Source organism: Dendronephthya gigantea, unplaced genomic scaffold, assembly GCF_004324835.1.
Source record: "Dendronephthya gigantea isolate DGI-Jeju-01 unplaced genomic scaffold, DenGig_1.0 000009F, whole genome shotgun sequence".
Lineage (NCBI taxonomy): Eukaryota > Metazoa > Cnidaria > Anthozoa > Malacalcyonacea > Nephtheidae > Dendronephthya > Dendronephthya gigantea.
The window spans coordinates 3,200,074-3,223,118 of record NW_021163019.1 but is presented as its reverse complement, the minus strand read 5'-3'; the positions used below and the strand labels follow the sequence as shown (position 1 = coordinate 3,223,118).

The window sequence follows — 23,045 nt, the reverse complement described above, 5'->3', positions numbered from 1 at the left end:
GACCATGGTCGAGTTCGCCGGAAAACTTGTATAACGGACTGTCTATAAAGTGTAAACGCGACAGTTCTCGGTCTGAAGGCACTAACGAGAATGCAGACTTGATTGTCTGAATGTCTCCTATTGTTTAATCAGAGACTGAGCCTTGGAGAGACTGGGGAGAGTATTCAGGGGTTAAATAAGGTGGTTTTTAGTCGATATAAATTTTTTTTTGCGAACCATATCCGTCCCATATATGTTTAATAACAGTATTTTTTTGTATGTAAAACAAAAATTTAGAAAGAGTGCCGAAAAAAATTGGAAAGAATGTAAAAAAGAGATCAACCAGCCTATGCCACAATCTAACCTGGTTATACAACCGGCTGCAATATTCAGCATAGTTACAACTACGAAAGGTGCAAGGCGGTTGCTATAGGAAGAACTCCCCCCCATAACTCACATCTTAACGGCCGTCTAAGGGGGAGATGCACTACGGCCCCCAGACCATGATGTATGTGCACCTAACCGTTACGTCTCAGTGAGAAACAGAGTATGCATCGCCACAAGCCTAGCGTCATAGACGAATCAGCTACAGTGGCTAGCCCTGAGAGCGAAGATAAATTTAACGTATTTAAGCTTTCCCTGGTCTCGGGAGGAGGTTCCTGAAAAGGAAATGCACGAAAATGACTATTAAGACATACACTTGGAAATTACAAGGTTTAAATCCCTAAACGTTTTTTTAGTGTTTTTAGCAAGAGAATAGTATAATCAATGCGACTACTGAATTTAAACGTTTTACCGTTTACCGTGTTCCCGTTAAATTTACCGTGTTATGATTTTTTGTTGTTTTGATAGAACTCTGGATGGATTTTAAGATTTTAATATCAATAATAGCTAGGATTCTTTATCATTGTGAAGTCTAAACCGGCTCATTTACAAAAAATTATCTCCAGTTATATATAAATTATCTAACCCTCCATTTACTTTGCATCAATGATTTCTAAAATTCAGAAATATATACTATCCTTATAGAATATTCTTTACATCCATTACCTATTTTTCCACATTAATTACATTAGTCACCTTGAAGAGACCCTTTTTAGTATTTTTTTTATAAAATAAAACTACTTTTTATCTACAATCGAATAATTTACATTTTGTTTTTAATTAGAGTTTACTTCTTTGAGGCAAGATGTCAAACGATGTCACCAGCATAATTCGAGATTTACAAACTTTGATTCTTTTTTCCAAACGTTTATTCTCTTTTTCAAGTACTTGAACCAAATTTGAATCTTCCGGATCCATGTTTGCGGATTCAACTAGGGATAAAAGGACAGTGGGAATTAGTTGAAATAATTTGTCTTACTAAATAAAGTTTGTGGTGCAAAAAGACCTCAAAAGCGAACTTACGATAAAAGCTCCATCTTGTGCCGTCCAGAAGTAACCTGCTTTTGGCTTGATCTAATTCTCGTTTTAGCTCAACTTGTTTTGTTCGTAACTTAATAACTCTCCATTTATGAATATCCAGAAGTGAGCTAGGTGTTTCCTACAGGAATAAAAGAAGTTGAGCAATATTTATATATAAAAGACAAACCTCTCAAAACTGTCCTCTAGAACGAAGGAAAAGATGAATTAATTGTTGTTGTACGTACCTTCATTTCATCAATTCCTCGCAACCGTAAACGCTCAAAATCACCAGAGTTATTTTCTCTACCCGAAGTAGCACGCTGGTTTCCTAAACGGAGTTCCACACCACATTTAAAGTCAAAGTCACGATATTGAAATGTAGCAAATAACGAAATATTACCTGAGTTGGATCTATCCACAAGTACTCCCTTCTCATCCGCACTGTCACTTCCAGACACGTGACTCGTTGTTCCATCGCGCATACTTTCGTAGCCACTACTGCTGACCTCTGAACCGAGTCTTCTTCTTCGTCTCGCTGGTGATTTAGACGACGGTGAATCTGTGATACTACCATCACTGGCAATACCACTACTGTATCCTTGACCACTGTCTCTTATCCTGCAAGAAAAGAGAGTTGAAATGACATTGAAACATTTCAACACTATTGTTTTATGTATGACCAACCTTGAAGCTTTGAATTTAGATCGTTGTCTCACAGGTACATTCAAACAAACACCCTTGCGTCTAGGAGCATCCGAGTTCATTTCAGGGTGGATATCTACTTCGCCCTCCGATTTTGCACACAACTTCTCTTTGCTGTTCCTGGACATGACCTCATGTGGTCCGTAAGGCTCTCCAGTTTTGATTGGCTCATTATCAATCTTCGGTTTCTTAAGCGTTGATTGGTTAAACGCAAAACTTGCACGACTGGTTATTGTCAGAGGCGTTGCTTTACGTTGTGAATCTGGACTCTTGGGTGACGAAACCAAATCTGTGTTTTCATTTTCGTTATCCTGCTCTGAGCCACAATACCTAGGAGAATACATGTGGGTAAATTACTTGCTCTGTAAGATGATTATCCCGTCAAGGCAGCCACCAACAATGCGCCTATGGATTATGGAATGTACTAACATAAACAACATTACCTCAACTGTACTGTAGCCGTCTTGCAAGGACTTCCTCGCGCGCCATTATTATCACCACCACCATTATCCATTTCACACCCCACATAATGCACACATGCCGTCTTATCCCTAATGATCACCTTATACTCTCTAGGTAAAGACCCGGAGCTGCTGGCATGACATGGTTTAACTCCTCGACGTGGTGTTTTAACGTAATGCAATGGATCAGTCTTGGTACTCCCATATGAGTCTTCGCTGCGCGTGTCACTTCGATTATCTCCAGCGTCGCTCAGGCACTTCCTGTTTGATGACGTCGCTTCTTTACTGCGTGGACGACTCCGTTTCATACGCTTTGGTGAGGTCGCGCTTATCTGGGCAGTACCAGCCACGCAGGTCTTCTGAGGTGTTAAAGGCGGTACCAGGCCCTCAGAAGCTTCGTCCGTCGTATCAAAGTGGCTCTGGTTTGGTTGTTGGTGAGAGTTTTTTATAAGCATTTGATCAACAACATAATTCTCTAAAATCGACCGTACTTCTTTGCTAGTTGGGCTTGGAGGTGAATTGGGCGTGGTCTTAGGGCTGTGATGCTGATGACGGTCCACGCTCTTCTCAATTGCCTTCTCTTTTTCGTCAGAGTCAGAGACTGGTACGATATGATAGAATGTACTTAGAGGGGTATCAAGTGCCGGTGAGTGGCTAAGTTCCTCTTCGATGACGTCATTACTGGAATCATTTTCCAAAGTATCTGTGATCGGAATAAATCCGGTAATCGTCGTATTTACGTCACATTCTGTTCCGTCGGGTTCAGCATCTGAACCCACGGTACACACTGTCTCCTGCTCAGCAACGTCAAGTAATGGCTCTTCAACAGGCTCGGGTGTGCGCACACGACCAACCTTCGACAAGGGGTCTTCCCAGAATTCACAGTTCTCGCTATTAGCTTTCTTCTTCTTCTTCTTCAATGTTAGATTTTCAACTGAACCTTTCTCTGGGACTTTTTCTATATTGCCCTTGAACTCTTCACTCAAATCATACTCCAGTTCCATGCTAGGACATCGACTTCCTTCGGGAGATTTCTCCTCAATGGTATTTAATTTAGACCTAAACAGATATCACAGAGTGTTTTCTTTCCTCTTGGCTTTGCGACTGGGTTTGTAAAAGCTCCACACCTTCCTACTTATCTACCTTTCTAAGGAACTTTCTACGTCGAAGACCTAAAGTTCCTTACCTTAGGTTGGCATCCACTTCAATTCCCTTGGGTCCAACGGTGACCTTATTCATATGCGAAGGTCCCTCGTTGTCCGTGAGATCTCGGTCACTGATCTCTCCATCTGGACCACAATATATTACCGTATCACACGACTCTTCTCCAGTACTCGAAGTATAATCCTCGGACATATTGTTGGACTCTTCACGAAGAGGTTCCGTCAGAGCACTGGTACGGATCCTTGGCTTTCTCATTCTCATTTCATCGCAAGAGCTTTCTCCTCCAGAGGAACTGGTGCTTGAACCCTGAGATAATACAGAAAATATTTCCTGACTGGACTGTATGAAAAACATTTTCCAAAAGTTTTATCATCATCGTTGGGTGTCTGAAATCATTACTCTATTTCACGGGTAGTTTTTCAAACAGTTATTTAAATCAATCTGTCGCACCTTTCCTCCTTTCTTCCTTCGCAAGCGATGAATTCTTGCTGCAAACTGGACGCAGGCAAGTGATTCAGTGTAAAATGGTATGGACGGTGAGATATGCCCAACCATTGTTGCACGGCATGTGGTGCTTCCCAGTGATTCTCTAAGAAGTCTAGTCAAGGTGCTGTCCCTGGAGACAAAGAAGACCAAACAATACTCATATTAGATTTGCAGAAATAATTTCTCAGGCTACACTTTAATTGAGATGCACTTGACCATTACATGCTCAAAATTTCCACTTACTTATGCGGTACATGCTTCGCTCCGTTAATTAGAGCAATGATGACATTCCCCAAACCATTCAAAGACATCGAACAACAGCTAATCTCTTTTTTAGACGAGTTATATCTCTCACAACTTGCCAAGTCGATTAAGTGAAGGCGTGACCTTCCGCCGTGAACTAGAAAAAAATAAATCCTTTAATAGCATGCGTGAGACGTTTTTGAAATATATTTTTTAAATCTCACCTCCCATTTTCCCAGCAATTTTATCGACTCTCGACTGGTAAACGTGAATAGTGAAAAACATATGAGAGTTGAGAGTCTCTTCTGTGTCTTTCTCTGAGAAATATTAAACATTGAAGATATTATAATAACTGGACAAATATTTCGATAGTCGAATGCACATATCACAACCGTTGAAGAAGCGTACCGTTGTTTGGGATAGTTCTGGCAGCCAAGGCAGCATCCAGGTAGAAAGCTGCTTTTTCAGGTGTCGACGCTCTTAATTCGCTGTGGTTTAGAAGCTGCGAATACAGGAAGGAAACCGCATTATGGCAAAGTTACTAGTTTGGCTGTGAAGTGTTGTGTAAAGATCTTTGTCTCCTCACCTGGGGTCCGGAAACAGGATCATCGTAAAGATAGACACTTGGTTTAGTTCCATTTGTTGTATCGTTGCTGTCAGCTGTGGGATTAGAATTAATTTTCCGGTGTTAACTGGGGATCCCGCTGTATAAATTCGATAATTCCTTAAGATAAATTACCTTTTGATTGATCTTGAAGGAGATCCTTAAGATTCTCGGAACGTCCGACGACTTCCACAGCGGACACCCGGATAGAGAACCGTGCACCAGTCCTGAGATGAAAGAATATTAGTTATCCACCATTATCCATTATCACACCTAATTAGCCATAAATTGATAGACCACTCACTTTTCCCTTTTCTCATCGATTAGTCTGAAGAGCCATGCAATGGAACAGGCGGCTATTCCTAAACTATGAACGTTTTCATCTCGGCCAACCATTGAGAAAGTCTTTCCTGTAATCAAAGTAAATTGTTATATATCAGTCTCCATGATGATGATGACGAAACTAAAGATTACGAAGCTTTTTTAACGTACCCAGCCCAGAGTGTCCATAGGCAAAAACACAACCGTCCGATCCATTGACTACCGCTTGCAAAACGTCTGTTAGCGCTGTGCTACAAATTTCAGCCTAGGATTGAGAAGATTTAATTGGGAAAATATTAGAGTGGGTGAAAACTGTACACTTCTAGGATTTTATCGAAGGACAAATATACGAGCTCTAACGCGGTGTATCTTACCTGGGAAGAGTCAGGTTCAAAAATTGAGTCGAACACAAACATTTTGGGGGCAGCCACGCCCATTCGTTTGTATTTCTGTGAGACGTGACTTATGGCGGTAGGATCGTACAATGTCACTTGCTTCTTCTTCTGATCGACTTTCAAGAACGAACTTGTCTCTCCTGGGAAACTTGGACTGATCCTTAGCAACACTTTGACTTTCCCCCCTGTGCTTTTCCGTTTTGCTAGTCCTTTAATAAGTCCAGGCGGAGTGGGCGGGGGGTAACGCCGTACTGCGTTGCTGAAATTGCTTGGAAAAAGACTGGGCTCTGGTGAACAATTTCCACTGTTTAATAAACTAGTCATTGGCGCGTTCATTTCTAGCTTGGTGGGAGATCTGGGTTCAGCACTACGTTTTTGCTTCTTTCGTAACTTGTATGCCGCCCTGCAATGATAGAAAATTCGACTCAATACAGACTGCTCCATGGCTCCAAGCCAGTAACTAATATAAATACTTTAGAAAGTCAGAATTAAGGCTGGGTTTTTCTCGAGTGAACAGGGAAAGCATGTAACGAGTGTTGAAAATGTTGTCAAACAGAAAGAACTATAGCGCCTGGGATAATATCGCGGCGGTGAAACCATTCTGAGATACATGACATGCTAAGAACTATAAGCCATGCCATGCAAACAATAACTGCAATGGCTTGAAGAAACATGTCACTTAAAGGAACATGTCAGATTTCAATCCATAATAAACTATATTAAATGCGCATGCCTATCAGTCAGTATCTTCGCATATATACCTTTACGAAACAGCGAGATTCTTCGCCGGTCCTACACAGTTTATCACTTTATCGTAAGACCACTAAACGTTTCTCAAACGTTTCTCAAACGTTAGTTGAAATTCATGATGATTCTTGCATGTGTGAGGATGTCATATTTATGAAACCTCCCTCGAAGTACAAACGAATTTTATGCAAACAATTCTTAAATCGTTTGTAAATAAATCAGGAAAAAATTCAAATATGGCCATGTAATCTTTGGATAAGTACCGTAAAAGATTTCCTAAAGGCAAAATCTCTCATTTTTCCATAAATAACAGAGATTCTTTGGTATCTGTGAAATGTTTTGGGTTCGATTAATTTTACTTGTAGTTTTTGGGATGCTGTGATGTTTCAACGCCGTCTTGTAATTTGTACAAACACAAAAGTCGACTAATCCGCAACAGATTTTATTCTATATTGTTTTAAGCCTGGAAACTGAGTGTAGCAAGTGGAGTAGAACTGTATTTGTATTTTGAATTAGATGATGAATAGGGTGACCGGGGAGGCTTAATATCATGTTGTTTTCACAACTTAATAAATGTAAACTTGTTGTCAGAAATGTCATCAGGAGTCTTTGGTGCACCCTCCCTCCATCTCTTTTTTGATCACGGGATTAAGTCGATCATTTCTTCAACTACACAACTCTTGCCAATCTTTACTCTGTTCTATCTAAGCTTCCCACCTCAGAAAAATGGGTGCAAGACTTTTAAAACGCAATGAAATGCACCTTGCTTTTTAAAACAATTTTCTTATATATATAAGTCTTATAAAAGGAATTCACAAATTTTGTTGATAGAAAACAGGGGAAGATTAAATTGCATTCTCCGGATGAACATTTCGCCACGGTTATAACTATTGCCACAGTATGAATGAGAATTTCAAAGCTCGCACAAAACAGAAACAGTATGTGTAATTGTTATTCATCGGAAAATGAAAAAACTACTAATCACGGATGATAATTTTTCTTCAGAGGAGAAAATCCCGCTGTGAATTAATTTATTAACTCAAATAAGTATACTAACACAGAAATTTATTTCGTCAAAATAATCTTTTCAATTTGATTAACGCTCCAAATGAAACTACAGATTGTAGACGCAGTACTTTTCGTCAAAAGATCAACGAACGTAGATACATTGGCAGCCACTTTTTGAATACATTCGTTTGTGTGGATTTTTACCATACAAATCTTTAATGGCTACATGTTGTAACCTTAATTGTGACAACACAGTGTATCTGCAGCATGAGAAATATTCACATTATACTCAGTAATTGCATACGGATCGAATTCTTATTTGATCTTTTGCCAGCTAGTGATAGCCTTTCTAAATTTATGAATAGAAATGATATCATATCATCCGGTCAACAGACCATACGAACAGATGAAGCTCCTCAATGAATCAGCTGATGATTTTGGACCTAATTCCCACGACGCGGTCGATTGAATGAGCCCGTGTATGCGAGATCATTTGAGTCAAGACCGATTTCCTAGTGTTTTTCATTACTCATCCCAGGCTCCACAAACATCAAAGATTGATGTGGGTAAGCAATATGACATGACACAAAATATATTCCCTCAAGCTCCACGCTTTATATCAACAAATCTGCAATAAACTTTCGCTTTTCCGACGATGAGTAAATGTCACCGCCGTCTGGACTAGAACTTCAAATTTAATAAGATTTCTATTTAAATATGCATCATACAGCTATTAATATCTTTTGATCAAAAGTACAATACTAAATGAAGGCAGTATAAGATAAAAGTATATTGGAAACAGCTTTCACATAAAAACATAAGACTGATATAAATCTACTACATCCATAAAGAAAGCTAATCCTGAATCATTAAGCTACATTTGTTAGAATTTTACGTGCTTTTTATTCTCATCTGAGTCTGGGACTCCCAGAAGAAACCTTTTCCCTATTAAAACTGATTTGCACGTTTTGATTTACTTTCATATTTAAATCTTCTAGCAAGGCGTGAATAATTAAAACCTATAAACCGGATTTCACAAACTTGTTATTCACGCCGCAAAAAAACCTATTAGCTTTTTAGAAGAAAATATTCGATCATCAATCTCACCTTTTCTCTTCGTTCTGTCGACGCAAAAGCAAAATAAACGCGTTGCTTAATTCTGTAAAGCTTTTATCCATTTCCAATAAACTTTCGTTCGAATTCAGTTGATGTAGGCTTGTCATTGCACTCATTGTTTTCCTCACGATTTTCCGTCTTATAAACAGGATTATCTTAGCTAAAACCTTTTAGTTTAATCGCAGCCTCTGAGAGGACAATCGCAAATGGACGGTTCTCGCTTGTCTATTGAGAAGCTATTCATTTTAATGACGTATATTTGCTTTGACATAATCTGACGTTCAAAATACGCAATCAGCAAATGGTGTTGTATACAGGCCGTGTTCAAATTTCCTGTCATAACCCAGTCATGTTCAAACAAACTTTATATGAAATCATAATATTAATATGTCAGCTGTCGAACGTCTGGAGTTTCTTCAAAGTCGGCTCAGAAATTGCATGTATAAGATAGCAATAGAAATTTACCCAACATGATTATTACTGAATAATATTGTGTGATAAACGTGTCTTGATCATGATAAGTAATGCATCTGCGCGTGATATTGAAGCTCAATATGTCGATTAACTATTCATACATTCTGCTATTATGTTTAAAACGGCATTATCTCTCTGAAAAAAACAACACTTGGAAAGCGCGGGCCTTTTTGTAGTCCTTCATGTGCTCGGAAGGATGGAAAGGAGATAGAAAGGATAAGGAAGGATGGAAAGGAGGATAGAACAGGTTTAAAAGAGAAAGTAAGGGATAAAATTTAAAGACACTAATTTCGACGTACCTTGCAAAAACAGATGATGAGAGTTGCTGTTCTGGCCTGGGATCGTGACCATACGCCATGTAACCTAGCAACAAGAGAACATTGGTAAACATCATTGGTACGAGTCTATCTTGAGTTTAAAATATGTTTATTTTTGGAGATGAAAGAAATATGAACACAGGGCTCTATCATTATTTATCTGTCATATTTTGTGTCATTTTTATAGGATAAACTATCTTTAGAACACAAGAGTTTTATACCATATCTTGGTGGAAAGTTTACAGAATGATTGTACAAGTTTTCTGCAACAGCGGTATTTGCCATCAGCGGTTTCTGCTCTTCTGTCGGTGACGTGGAGAGTCTAGGAATGTGAGCGGCCAATAAGCGCGAATCTTCCAATGTTTGAACCATACTCAGCGCTTCGTTCTTGAGCTGAGCCACGTTGGCCGAACAAATATCACAGCGGTTATCCCTCCAGGATTTCAGCTCGGTATCTGGAACACGTAACTGGTCGAATATTCGAGTGGCAAGTTTTGAACCCTAGAAACCCAAATGATTGAAACCATTTGAGAATGGTCCTCTTTGTCAACATTTCTGCATGTTGTATATAATTTTTTCTTCACCAATCGATTCAAAAAAAAGGATTACCAAGAGTCATTAATCATCTTAATTTTGCACGAAATATTTGAAATTATATAAAACATTGAGATGCTTGTAATAGCAAGTACAGCAGGATGTCACAACGGTTGAGCGTAGTTTTTTTTATGGTTTCTGAAATTAATGATTATGCTATAATTTTACCAAACTAAGGAAGTTCTTATAAACCTGAGGAAATAAGAGTGACCTTAGGAGGATTTTTATTCATAAAACTAAAAATTAAACTACAATCTATCGTGTACGAGCGACCACGTATTTTGGTTACTAAGGGAAGCCAGCATCCTACATTGATTCACAAAGCACTGTCGTGATGGCTAACACCAGGTGAAACAATCAGGAAATCTCGTTCACAATGAGCTATGAACAAAGAGCTTCCGTCGCCTGCAAATCCAGCCTCAACACAATGGGAACCAACATTAAATCCATCCTTTTACAGACCTGGTTCTCATTGGCAGGCTTTTTTGAAAGAGAATGGAAGAATTTTAATGTTGGATGCATTATTTCCAAGGCTGGTTTTCACCGGCAGATATTTTAGACGGGGAAGTGAAGCATGTTTCCAGCTTGATCTATCATGCCTTATCTTTATGAAAAAGAACATTTGTGCATTCAGGCCTGTGGAGACACAGAACTCCCCAGAAATCCAGAGTTCTTTATTTCCCCGTTGTGCTGCCTTCTCTTTACTTTACCGCTCCAAAACATGTAACTACAGCGGTCTCCTTTTCACCCCAGGCCTAAGTCACAATCTATACGACCTTTTATTGATCAACCCGAACATTGTTACTTTCTAACAAAATCTGGAGGTTCTTGAAACATCACATAAAGACGATACACGATATGCTTTCCGTAATTGCTTTCGAAAAATCTTAAAACTGCTGACTGATAGGAAGAATAAGATCTCGTTGACAGAGATTCGTGACATGTTCTAAAAACGTTCGATGCAAACTCTACAGTATTACCTCCAATTCCCCCCAGAAATGAGTAAAAAATTCAATCAGTGGTGTGGCTTATAAAATACAACTTTGCGACATCATTAAAATTCTGGCGATGAAATCTTTGTTGAAGATAACATTAACAAAATTGCATGGAATTTTAGATATTTTTATCGACCTATACCCAAATATGTAAAACTAAGGAATAGATTAAATGACTGTATTTAATACAACCCTGCATGAATGCATGCAAAGAGTAACTGATATTAGCCAAGTTGTCAACTGGCCCCCACTAAGAGATCTAGTTCCTTAAGTGCTTCAAGGGTACATTTGCTGTCTCGCATTTTGGTGATAATCTCATATACAATCATGCGCGTTACAGGGAAGGATAAATTACTATATATCCTTGCAGTCCATCGTAAACGACCATTCACTAGAGTTAACAGCCTATACACCACATAAACTAAAACTTTTATACGTGATCTTGGTATTGCAGTATAGGCACACAATACTATCTTATCTTGATCTGAATCACCTCATTTGGTAACGCCTAGTGTTTTAAAGAAGGTCATTCTCTAAATGCCTTCCTTTCGTGACTATTGTGTGGTTTATCCGACAAATCACTTCTATTAGTTCTATATTTTGATGATAGCATCAATGCCGAAATATCAAGATTACATTCGCAATCAGATGTGTTTTTTTATATATCAGCTCACAATATTCAAAGCTACTTGATCGATAACAGATTCGGCATCAATGTTCTAGATATTTTGTAAGGAAGTAAAACATTAGTCCATTACGTGGAACTAATATTTTATCTGCAATAAAACGATCCAAAAGGAGATCCACTATCACGGCACCAGAAATTGGAATAGAATATGTGAGGCAATTTTCTATACTCAAAACGAAAAAGGCCGTAATTTTCTTTGTCGCAAACAAATTAGTAAAATACACAAGCAATAAGATAGAGTACCTCATTATTGACTGACTCCACGGAATCGATATTACATCGATTAACTTCTCCGATAAGATGTGATGCTTTGTCGTGGTTTGGATTTTGAAACAAATCATTCGTCGAATCATTAAACGTGATGTAACCCCGCTTACGTTTCATGGGTGTAGGTTTGTGTAGGAAGAGAGCGTCTAAGAGCTTGGATGAGCCTTTTTCCCCAGGATCTGTGGCCATTTAACGGCCAGTATTTAGTTCATACTGAATTGTAAGCTTTAGAGAAAGCTTTGTGCATTGCATCTCCAGCAGAGTTACATTGTTGTCGAAAGCCGCATGATCTTGCTAATCACATTCAACAAAGGTCATAGAAAAATTTGTATTTGCTACAAATGCTTTGCACATGCAATATGGCCTGACCTGTGCATGCGATTGTTGTTTTCAATATCGGCGGAGTGTTCAGTTAGCCTGACGCCAAATGTATTAAATTTAAAGGCGTTTAATGAGAACTTTAGCTCTTCATGTGCCGAAAAACCATAAACATTGTATATATATAAACGTGAGGTCAGAAAACTCGCATATGATCTGTAAATAGTCCTCCCAGAAATTTCACACATTGTCATTGTGAATGCATTTCTTCCGCAGAGCAAAAAACGTTCAAATTTTCAAGAACTTTCGCCGGCGGCATTATTTTATACATTGCTTTCTAGTAACAAGGAATGAGGCTCTGATAATCACTCCAGCAGTTTAAAATGAAGAAAACGAACCGATAAACCACAGTTTATTTATTTGTTACCGCAACCGTTGGAACTTTTTACCGAAAACACGAAATCAGTCCTCTCATGAAATATTACCGACACACACTTTACGTGTTCTGCATTCAGTGTCAACTTGAATGACTTTGGCAGCGACATAAACACCTTTGTGTTTTACGTTTTTTACATTGATCACGAAACAAAGAGATTGATAAAGGTAATTATTGTCTATAATCACGAAATAGCCCTGTTGCATGATTTCCACTTCAGTTCTGCATGAAGAAACCGCTGTCCCATGAAAACAGACATGAAAGACACCCCAATAATTTTGAGCAATATATAACAGATCACATAAGATTACATCTACGAATTCACAGCAAACATCTGTCGTTAATATATCCTAAACGATCTTCATTGTCTAGTTGAAACATTTATTATTTCAGTGCAAACTGTTTGATATATTTCTCATTTAGGCCAATTACTTGAGGATTGCTAATTTCCACGCGCAAAAACTAAAAACTCAAGGTTATTCGTTAAACGAACGTTTCAAAGCGTTGCCAAAATATAAATTAGACCTTTACAACGCAAAGTAAATGATCTATTAAGTCTTCATTAACGCGTCTGATGTGGTCCAGCCATCTTGACTCGGGATGAAATTAGTTCTCTTCATGCATTGTCCTGCGTACAATAGGCTATAAACGTGCATAAAAGCTGCCAAAATTGACGATATTGAAGTCACGCCTGTTAATAAATCCTCGTATTGTGCAATTTTTGTAAAATAAATTAAAGTTAAATATTTCATGCTGGTTACATTTGAAATTCGTTTGAACCTGCAGCATTTTCAATTATGAAATGTCGCAGCGTTTTAGCTACATGTGATGCGAAACGCTTAAGCCATCTGACGCACCTGATCTTTATATGTAAAATATACATACACGAGACATGAATGTAAGATTGTCGTACGCTGCCGGTTTGCTTTGAAAAATGACTCACTCGAGGATCACAGAATGTTTTATGAAATATCCAATTGTTTGAACTCACCCTGTGTAGACTGCCTTCATATTGTATGACGTTGTTTAATTCAGGCAAAATGAGTTTTAATGTCTGTCTCTTCAGCTCAACCAGACGTTTGTTACATTTCTCGCACCAGACTCCCGGCTGGAAGGCTGCTTCCTCGTTCACAACATCCGCAAGAAACGATTCCTTGTTTTGCGTTGCCATTTGATCGTAACTACCTCCTGATAAAAAGATGGAGAATGACAGTTAATATTATAAAGTCACATGCATAAGGCTAGGGTCGTCTGTGACTTTATTAGCACGATAAACAGAAGAGCCTTAGCATGAAACTAACAGAACAAAATACTGTATTTACGCGGATTAACCAAAGCCACGTATCTCTGAAAGTGAATGCTCCTGCGACTGTTTTCGGTATTCCTGCGTGCTTGCAGAGGAGACGGAGCAGCAGTTTGACAGCTTCTCCGCCGTAGACAACTCCTTTAAGTTTTTTTTTACCAAAAGCCGATTTGATGCTGTTGATTAACAGCCATAGAATTAAACGATGTGTCTTTCATGTTCCCTCTCTCACCCCAATGACCCTAGTGGTTTAGTTTATTTCTGCAATTTGTAACAGTTCTCGGAGGTCTGACATGTGTTGTTCGTTGACCCCAGCAAAATGGCATTTCCTTAATTTTACTTAATGAAGACATTCGAATGAAAGAGCTTTGCTTTGCAAGAATGCACGTGGAGCGCATTGCGGAGCCCATTTATTTTCACTCACATTCCACTATCATTATCTTTGCCTAAAACCTATGAAATGTGCATTTTCTAAAACTTAGCTCAGATTATTTAAACAAACACGACTCTCGGATGTTCTCATCAACCAAGTCTAAGTCTTATTTTTTATGCCAAAAAACCGCAATATCCTTTACACCCAATGTCAACGCCCTGTTAGATCAAAAACGTTTTCAAAAACATACGTTTTTAATTTCCCTATACGTCATGAATCATTTTAAACAGGCATTTTGCACGTTTCCTGCTCACGCATAAAAATAGAACGATGAAACGCATGCAGCATTATTACTGTTTGGATACATTATTACTGAATACGTTTGTCATAACTCGCTCGTGCTAGTGGGGGTCAGAAAAGATGTTTGCAAGCAACATGCATGCATTAATACCCGAGAACGCATATCATGTTAATAAATTAACGATCGTGACAAACAGACACGCAACAGAACGTGTAGGTATTCATAATAGGGATATCAAAGATTCTTTGCATACGATGAATGAACCAGAAATACTTGACATCTGTTAGGACAGCGTTTTGCATGATATGCGCAACTGCGTGATAGCGAGGCTGTATCGCATTGTAATCATCATATACGAAATCCTATTTTTGTATTTGAACAGAATTTTTATACGGCAAATAATAAAACACTCGAGTATGCTATATTTGTAAATTAGATAATAAATAAAGTGAGAGATTAAGTGTTTGTGTGATGGAGATAACCCAATTTGCAAATACGATGTGGCGACATAAAAACCTTGCGGTTTTTTACAATATGCTATAAAGCACTCGTGTGCTTTAAATAAACAAATGCAACAATAAAATAGCAAAAATATTATAAAATAGAGTAGCTCACAATGAAGCAAGCCTCCGATGTAAGTCATACTACAATACGACTGCCAGAAAATAAATCGTGGTTATTGATATAAATATCAAAATAAACGCCTACACAGACATTCGTCTTTATTGCGACGTTTCAGATATATAATTCAATTCTACGGCGTATAATACGTAATGCGTTCAACTCTGTGCAGCAGGAATCTCCCTATTTTAAAAGAACATTGTCTACAGATGTCGACTCACCGACTATACGATTAACATACGCCGCACTTGAGTTTACACTGCCTGCGTGCGTCTTTGATTGTGGCTGACACCAGCGTAAAAAATCCAATAAAACTTCACAAACACCACAACATCTTCAAATTATAAAATCGAACCAAAACACAAGTAATTTTTCTCCGATTTTTCGACACATTCCTTTTGTTTTGGATACCAGAAGTGACAAGATTGTACGGACTGCGCTCAATTGAAATGTCATGCAATCACGAACGCAACAGCCACGCCGCTTGCTGTCGTCACTGTGATCACCGCAACATATGCCAGGGGATCCTTTTCAACTCTGCAGGCACATTACCTCATATAAAGGGGACACTTAGTGTGGTCAATCGCTTACTAATTCAACAATGCGAAACTGTGCTGCGTCTATATCCAAAACAGGTGAGGACAATCCAAACAAATGAACAGGAACAAATTGATTTCTCAATACAAAATCGATTATTGGTAGGATATTTCATGTCATGACAACTGCACTCTACCTGCAGTACCCAATACATTAATTTCAAATTTTTAACTATATTTTACGAGTAAATTTAACAGAAGGTGCTGGTATTGGTATTGCTGTAAACGAGTTGGGCTACAGGCTACTGACGGGGCGGCCCTTCCGACAAAAGCGCCATACTCGGCAGTGTTGAAAGACAACTAAACATTAGAAATATAATATTTAAAACTTGCGAACATTATTCTATTGTCCGCCGATCTTTATCGTACGATGGGGTGAATTTGTGTTGATTACCTCAATTTTCAACGCCACATTTTAATATTCGCATCGTAAACTACGCTTTTTTGATGCTATTTCGTGTGCTTAAGACAACATTGAAGGCGCAGATAGAATACGGAGACGGGGTAATATACTGCAGGGCGCGCGCGAGAACGCACAGAATTCAAATGAGGTTTGCGCATTATTAATGAATTTGGCAAGCGTTTTTTGATACCGAGTCAGTAATTTGGTTGGCTTCCAGCAACTCAAATGTCACAGACACTCAAAGCTATCCGCGCCTTTATATTGGCATTAATACCATTAAGATTTATTGTTCCGAGGGGAGGTGCGCAGACGACATAGATCATTAGAGTCTATCGCTTTTGATATCACATAATGTGAAACTTTGCTAGTTTATTGGAGAAATTCAAAGGCGAAAATTAGTCTTATTAATCAGGCGGCTAGAAAGAGAGAAATCGATATTCCACACATGCATATTTTTTTGCGATCAGTGGTTTATATTATGATTCATTGAATGCTGCCGTGCTGTACGACTTATTCGTCAAATATCGTAAGCAAAAGCACTGGCCACTGGTCTTGGCAGTTGGCGCGTACTCGTACTCGTAGTCACTGCTAAAGTTCCCTGTTGTCATAAACTCAGCATTTGCTGTGGGCAGGGAAACTCTCCTAGCGGAGGCACTCCGGGTTGCATGTGTGGGGAAATTATGCGCATCATTTAAAACCTTACAAGGTCTGGAATACATATAGTCAATGTCAAAGAGTAATTATCGTAAGTACCATGGTACTCAGAAATGTATTACGCATTTCCCCATTAATCTTTCGAAATACGAAAATAGAGTCCGCTTCTATAGCCATTAGACCACTAATCAATGACTTTCACAGCTTTTCGCAATTCATTCAGCGTGAACCATGTTTGATAGATTATCAAGATAAATTTTCTTGGAATAAAATTCGTACAAACCTCTTTTTTATCTATATTATAAACACGGCATGATTCAGCTGCCCCACGGCAAAACATGAGACATGCAATTCTAACCAAGGAAAGAGACACTCAATTTCAAGATGATTGAATAATAGCTTGATTATGGTTGTATAAATCATTGCTGTTATTATTTAATTGACGGAAGGAAGGTAACAGACATTTAAGGAAATTCATCCCAATACACAACGCCAAAATCAACAGACCGAGGTTATTATATGACGACACAAAGTACGAAATATTATCCGGAGGAAAAATCGATTAACTCAACTCCCTATATGAATTGATATGAAACTAAATGTGTTTGAGCAATCGAGTTTAGTTTCTCTGTTAACATCAGGAATTTCCAGGGATATTTTGAAACAAGCTCTTTAAAACTAAAGAAAGCCGGCTGCATATCTGAGCAGACACAGTGAGATTGGTATTGACTATGGAACCCTGGCAAAGTCTTCTACGGTTTTTAAAAATAAACCTTTTAAATTGAACATTTCAGACAAAATATCAACACCTTTTTGAGTGTTTAAATCCATATGAGGCTGTGAAGTTGCACGAAGGTGAAAAGTGTCTTTACACTTGAATGAAAGATCAGCGACACCAAATGTGGAACAGGGAGGGGAACATAAATGCTTTAATACAAATATGAATTACCATCTGGTTCGAATTAATTAAGATAAGTTCAGGTTAGCAAGTTCACACGAGTTGTGTGCATAATAAAGCAAGTCATTTTATCTTATCAACCAAATGAACGAATGCAAAATGCAACATGAACAACGGCAAATGGACGGAGAAAAACACATCAATCAACATTATCAGTTCCAGACTATTCTCCCCGCAGGTAAATTATCATCTGATTATTCATAGATATTTTGCGAGCGTGCGCGATGGCTCGTCCTTCAATGGTCTCAATATAGATTGGGTGTCGTGGAGTGATATCTAGCTACAGACGGTCAACGTTCTTCTACAGACGACGGTCAAGTGCAGCGACTCGCACATGTAGGACACATTAATACAATACACTGGAGTGATCAAATATTGAAGCTACCACGTTGACTTCCAGATATATATATAACTTGATATACCAGTAAACATAGTGGGACTGTATGAACATCGCCTGAGGCGAATGGTGAAGAATTGATCGAAAAAAACCCTGAAAACCGTTGTCATGGATGCTCGCCAACTCAACTCAACTCAAGTCAAGTCATGTCTATATATGTATATTCCTCGCTAGTAAAACTAGTTTCGATATTACCCCAGCGTTTAGTATGAAAAACTCCACCTATAAACAAGGACAAAATTCTCGATTCATACTTACAGTTGAATCGTTTTCCTAGACCACACAGTAAATCGTCTAAATCTTCCTAGAGCTCAGGATAAAGACCGCAAATCCAACTAATGCTCAGGTTACCAGGGAATAAAGTTTTCCTATATATCCACATACGTTTATTGTCCTTCGAACATCAGACGTAAAGATATCCCTTCACGAGACAGCGCACATATGTTACTGAATTTGAATCAAAATCACATTAGGTCTTCACAAAAATCTTCATAAGTACATAGCTATTATTACTCATGACCTTTTACAGATCATCCCGATATTAACCGCGATCAGTTTGTATCAAGGAGACGAATATCACTGCACTAGAACCAGCAACATACGAGCAAACTTCGCCTTGCGCATTCACAAATGGTGTTTGGTTTCGCTCCTGATAATAAAGTCAATACGATTGTATCAGTTTAAGATCGCTCTTAGGTCAGGCTTGATGACGCTGATAGAAAGCTAACTTTATCGACATGTCATGGTTATTTGTCATCAATACGAAGAAGGCTGGCGAAAGAATTGAAAGTCGCGTGGGTGCAACCGTGCAAACTGCAACTCGTCCAGACCCCTTCCTCAATACACTCGTCTTGCAGTTTTTTCTAGAGGACAGTTTTTTCCCAACTTCATAAAATGAAGTGGCTCATGGCTGCATTAAATTCCAACATACTTAATAGACAATGCAACTATTTTAATCTTTGCAAGTTTTTTTTAATGATACGTAAATTAAAGGTTGTTAAATTTCCGCTGCTGCGTTCTTAGAGTTGTTAAAAATAATAAAAATGAAGTCTAGAATGATTAAAAGAGGGGATCTAGAGCGATAAAATTCTTGACATATTTGTCTACAATTGCTCAATTGTCTTTATATTAGGATATACCTTTGGACTTTGGTAGGTATTTATGTGCTTATCGTCCGGATAGACTGGAAGTTTGTATGGTTGTCATCATTTGCACTAAACGATCTTGTTTCTTTAAAAGTGTCTTACTCTAAAGTATGTTTTCTTACGTCATTTTTAAGTTCTTCCTTAATGCGTCACACAGGCAGAAGAAGGGGACTCTTAAATTGACTTAAAATATCCAGAGAAACGATTATAGGCGCCGGAATTATACAAACATGCATGACGCAGGCATCGAGTGGAGACAAGAAGAATGGAGCCGAGGACGTCCGTTCTTCACTTTCAAACTTTACGATGAAGTATAAACTTTCCCTTTGCTTCGACTGACAAGTCCAAATATAACGGGCTTTCTTTCAAAGAAATGCACATGACGAGTGATTTGTGTTCGTAGATTATAAAACGATTGCACACGACTTCTAGGTATAGGCTAACTAACTTTACTGCAAGTAAATATTTTCACACAAAGAATATAACAGTAAAACGCAGCAACATTGCATATAAAGGTCAAATTTGAGTGTGTTATAAATACAATTTTAATTGTGTATCCTTAATTTTTACGTTCTTACGTAATAAATTTTAATAGTGATTGATGAACGGGATTTTACTTAGGAAAGTGATAGATGTGTTTTTGACATTAATATATGCTTCTTGGATTTCACTGCTGGATTGTTTGAAGTAATAGATGTTCATGCACGACTTTATCTGAACAAGAATCTTAGCAACGTAACTGACGTCACCCTGGTATGTTTATCAGTCAGATGAAAGGTTTACAGTTAGTTATGCTGTTCATTTATTTTTCAGCCTACGCTAAAGGGGGCGTAAGGTCGTGGGTCATATGCCTAAAAATCTATCGATCAATTTGATCTCGGCCATTCTGTATTACATTATTCGGCTGAGAATTTGCAATTTCTGTTTCACAAATTACAACAATGCTGCAGCAGACCCTTACCTTGAACTTCAAGTACGGATTCCTGACCAGCTTTCCACTTCAGTCAAAATCAGATCGATTATTCATATGACGTATTTAGGAAATTTACTTCAAAAGAAAACACATCTGCATATATCACTCTGAAACAAAATACAGCAAGATTTTAGGAGGTTTTTGGCAGGCCCTAAAGCCAAAGATACATTGATGAAAATGCATCAAAGAACTGGCTTCAATCACTTTCCTCACATCAGAAATTAGAAAGAATTCTACAGTAAGCTGACAATAAAAGTGTTAAGAACATTTCCTGTAATAACTGTATAACAGATTGTGAAAGAATGACGAATATAATTAACATTCAGTTCGGGGTCACCTAAGTCAAATTGGCACGATTTCGAGACCCAAGTACAGTTCAGGCAGAAAAAAACGAACCGAAAATCTCCGTTACGACTAAGGATAGCAAGAGAAACAGGGTGAATTACAATTTTAACTTGCTGTGGAAGAAGCAACATGAGATAGTCGAAGAACTCTGGCTCTATAACATCCTTGCAAATTCCTGGAATCCCACAAATATCATATCTATTTATCCAAGGATTTTGACATGAAAAATGATTTATTTAATGCTGTTAGGATAAATTTGGCTAAAGCCTTTTCGCACATACTCGGAAATTTAACATGTCAGTTCTTACTGAAAGTATATAGTCCTTAAATTTTATTGCATTTTTGGTATGTCTTGACGCGTTTTAACTAAAACAGATGAAAGGATTTTTTAAGGACGCCTTGCCTCAGCATCATTTCATATTGCTAACTCGTAAACGAAAACGTTTCATGCATGTTTATATAAAGGTAATTTGATAGCAAGCTGTTCTCTCATTGTCCTTCTCAGAAAGATAACAAAGGTATGTTTTAGTGCCATGACCGGGTGTCGTTATATGAAAACTAAATGCATTGAACAAACTACATTTAATTGTCCTCCCCAGGGCTGCTTCCCATGCAAACAACACGCGTTTTTCATACGCACGTACACGCACATAAACTGAGTGTAAATCCTTTCACTCTTATACTTTGTTTTCCGCATTTTTAGTACCCATTTGTTGACCTAGACGTTGAATAATAAAAATCTAGGAGTATTTAAAACCTTTCGTGGGTGTACATTACGTGTTAATATACATACCTAATACTTAGCCTCAGGGTATAAAATATTACCTAAATATATACCTAAATGTTTCCTTCGAGTTTTATCAGTAAATTTGCAGGTAAAGCCGATTTACTTTATCTAAAGCCATATTTTAAAATGTACGGGTCTTCGCTGTTATCTTATCTGCGTGATAAGTTCAGGGATTTCAACTATTTCATCAAACTTAGATGATTGTAATTGTAGTACTTCATGTATGATAACACAAATATTGTTTCACGAGATAAACAGATTGTTGTCTGCATTCCTGCATAAATTGCGCCGTTTCTGTGATTTTCATCCTTGTAAAGTATTGCTTTCGAAATCACCTTGAAATTTGTCGACGTTTTTATTAGCAAAGTTTAATAAAAGTTTCACTTATTCAATTTCAATTCCTGTGAATATCTATTTAAAGTCTTCACATACCAAAGCGAGAGGACTGAATATTTGTTTTAATCTCTACAAAACAAGATTTATTCTAATACGACCGCACAAATTTTATCTCTTTATATAGTCGGCCGCGCCGGAATTGTTTTCACAAAATTACACTATCTCCGACTGACGAGAATGTTGGCAAAGCAGGATATTCTACAGATAAGTTGTCTCATTTTGTTTTAATGCGGTGCATTCGTTTCCTTATTTTTAATATTTGTGGTGTCGCGCCCAGGTAAATATACCGAAAAATGCTTTAATAGCAATAACAAAGGCGCAGGGGTTTTCCGCATAAAATCCATTCAGGATTATCTTCATCGATAGTGTTTGCAATAAGAATTAAAATATTGTTTCAGGCAATTCCTATCGACTCCGTGAAACCACATCATCTACCCTATAAATAACATAGTTTCCATGCGTATATCCAGTAATTTTCATAGACGAGACGTTTTATAAAATTTCACCGAAGATTTGCTCTAAAACACACTGCTCTATAATACACTCAAGTGAGTATACTATAAACCATGTTGAAAGTTATTTGCGCAACCCGTTGCGCGTTGCCCGAGGCACGCATAAATTGCGCACCAGCGCGCACAGACCAAGCTCGTAACTTGTAGATTAAAATAACTCACCCACCAGTGGCGTCGCCGTGGAGTTATGGACTGAAATATCTCTGGATCATGTGCAGGAGTTACCACGAGCTTATATCAACACAAGCATTGATCGCAAAGACTTCTGAGTGATGGAATAAAGACGTGAATCTCTTTTGATTAGCTTTATCAGGCTTTAGTCGACAGCTCTTGGCACAAAAGTCACCTAAATCTTTAGATCTTGAAAAGAGTAATCTTTCAAAGTAGAAATCCGCTGCACAACTGAACGGACTCGCTGCTTACTTCAAATCGAATTGCGTGCCGGATTTGTTGTTTGTGTTCTTTTAAAATAGTTGTTTTGACGTCAGAGCTTCCTTGTCGTAATTGCATGGCTTTCAAGAGACATGTCGTATTAACCTATGACTGACCTTCCTTCCTTTTT

The 23,045-nt window shown here is 38.1% G+C and overlaps 1 protein-coding gene across 6 annotated transcripts; it reads right to left on the bottom strand.

Annotated features, from left to right (window-relative positions):
* Nucleotides 1–718: 718 nt before the first annotated feature.
* On the bottom strand, nucleotides 719–20,567 carry LOC114517722 (kinesin-like protein KIF26A). Of its 6 annotated transcripts, none has more exons than XM_028537525.1 (20): nucleotides 20,432–20,567; nucleotides 13,711–13,907; nucleotides 9,643–9,922; nucleotides 9,404–9,467; nucleotides 5,739–6,162; nucleotides 5,536–5,629; nucleotides 5,348–5,453; nucleotides 5,179–5,270; nucleotides 5,026–5,099; nucleotides 4,848–4,941; nucleotides 4,664–4,756; nucleotides 4,440–4,596; nucleotides 4,161–4,326; nucleotides 3,733–4,016; nucleotides 2,529–3,605; nucleotides 2,068–2,415; nucleotides 1,784–2,001; nucleotides 1,629–1,711; nucleotides 1,387–1,522; nucleotides 719–1,295 (listed from the first exon to the last, which is right to left on the bottom strand). In XM_028537525.1, the coding sequence occupies exons 2-20, from the start codon at nucleotides 13,888–13,890 to the stop codon at nucleotides 1,144–1,146; spliced, it is 4,122 nt and encodes a 1,373-aa protein (XP_028393326.1). In that variant the 5' UTR covers nucleotides 13,891–13,907; nucleotides 20,432–20,567; the 3' UTR covers nucleotides 719–1,143. The 6 variants fall into 6 exon arrangements, with proteins under 6 accessions (XP_028393326.1, XP_028393327.1, XP_028393328.1 ...); XM_028537526.1 differs by lacking the exon at nucleotides 20,432–20,567 and adding an exon at nucleotides 18,584–19,026; XM_028537527.1 differs by lacking the exon at nucleotides 20,432–20,567 and adding an exon at nucleotides 15,539–15,688.
* Between the last annotated feature and the right edge of the window lie 2,478 nt (nucleotides 20,568–23,045).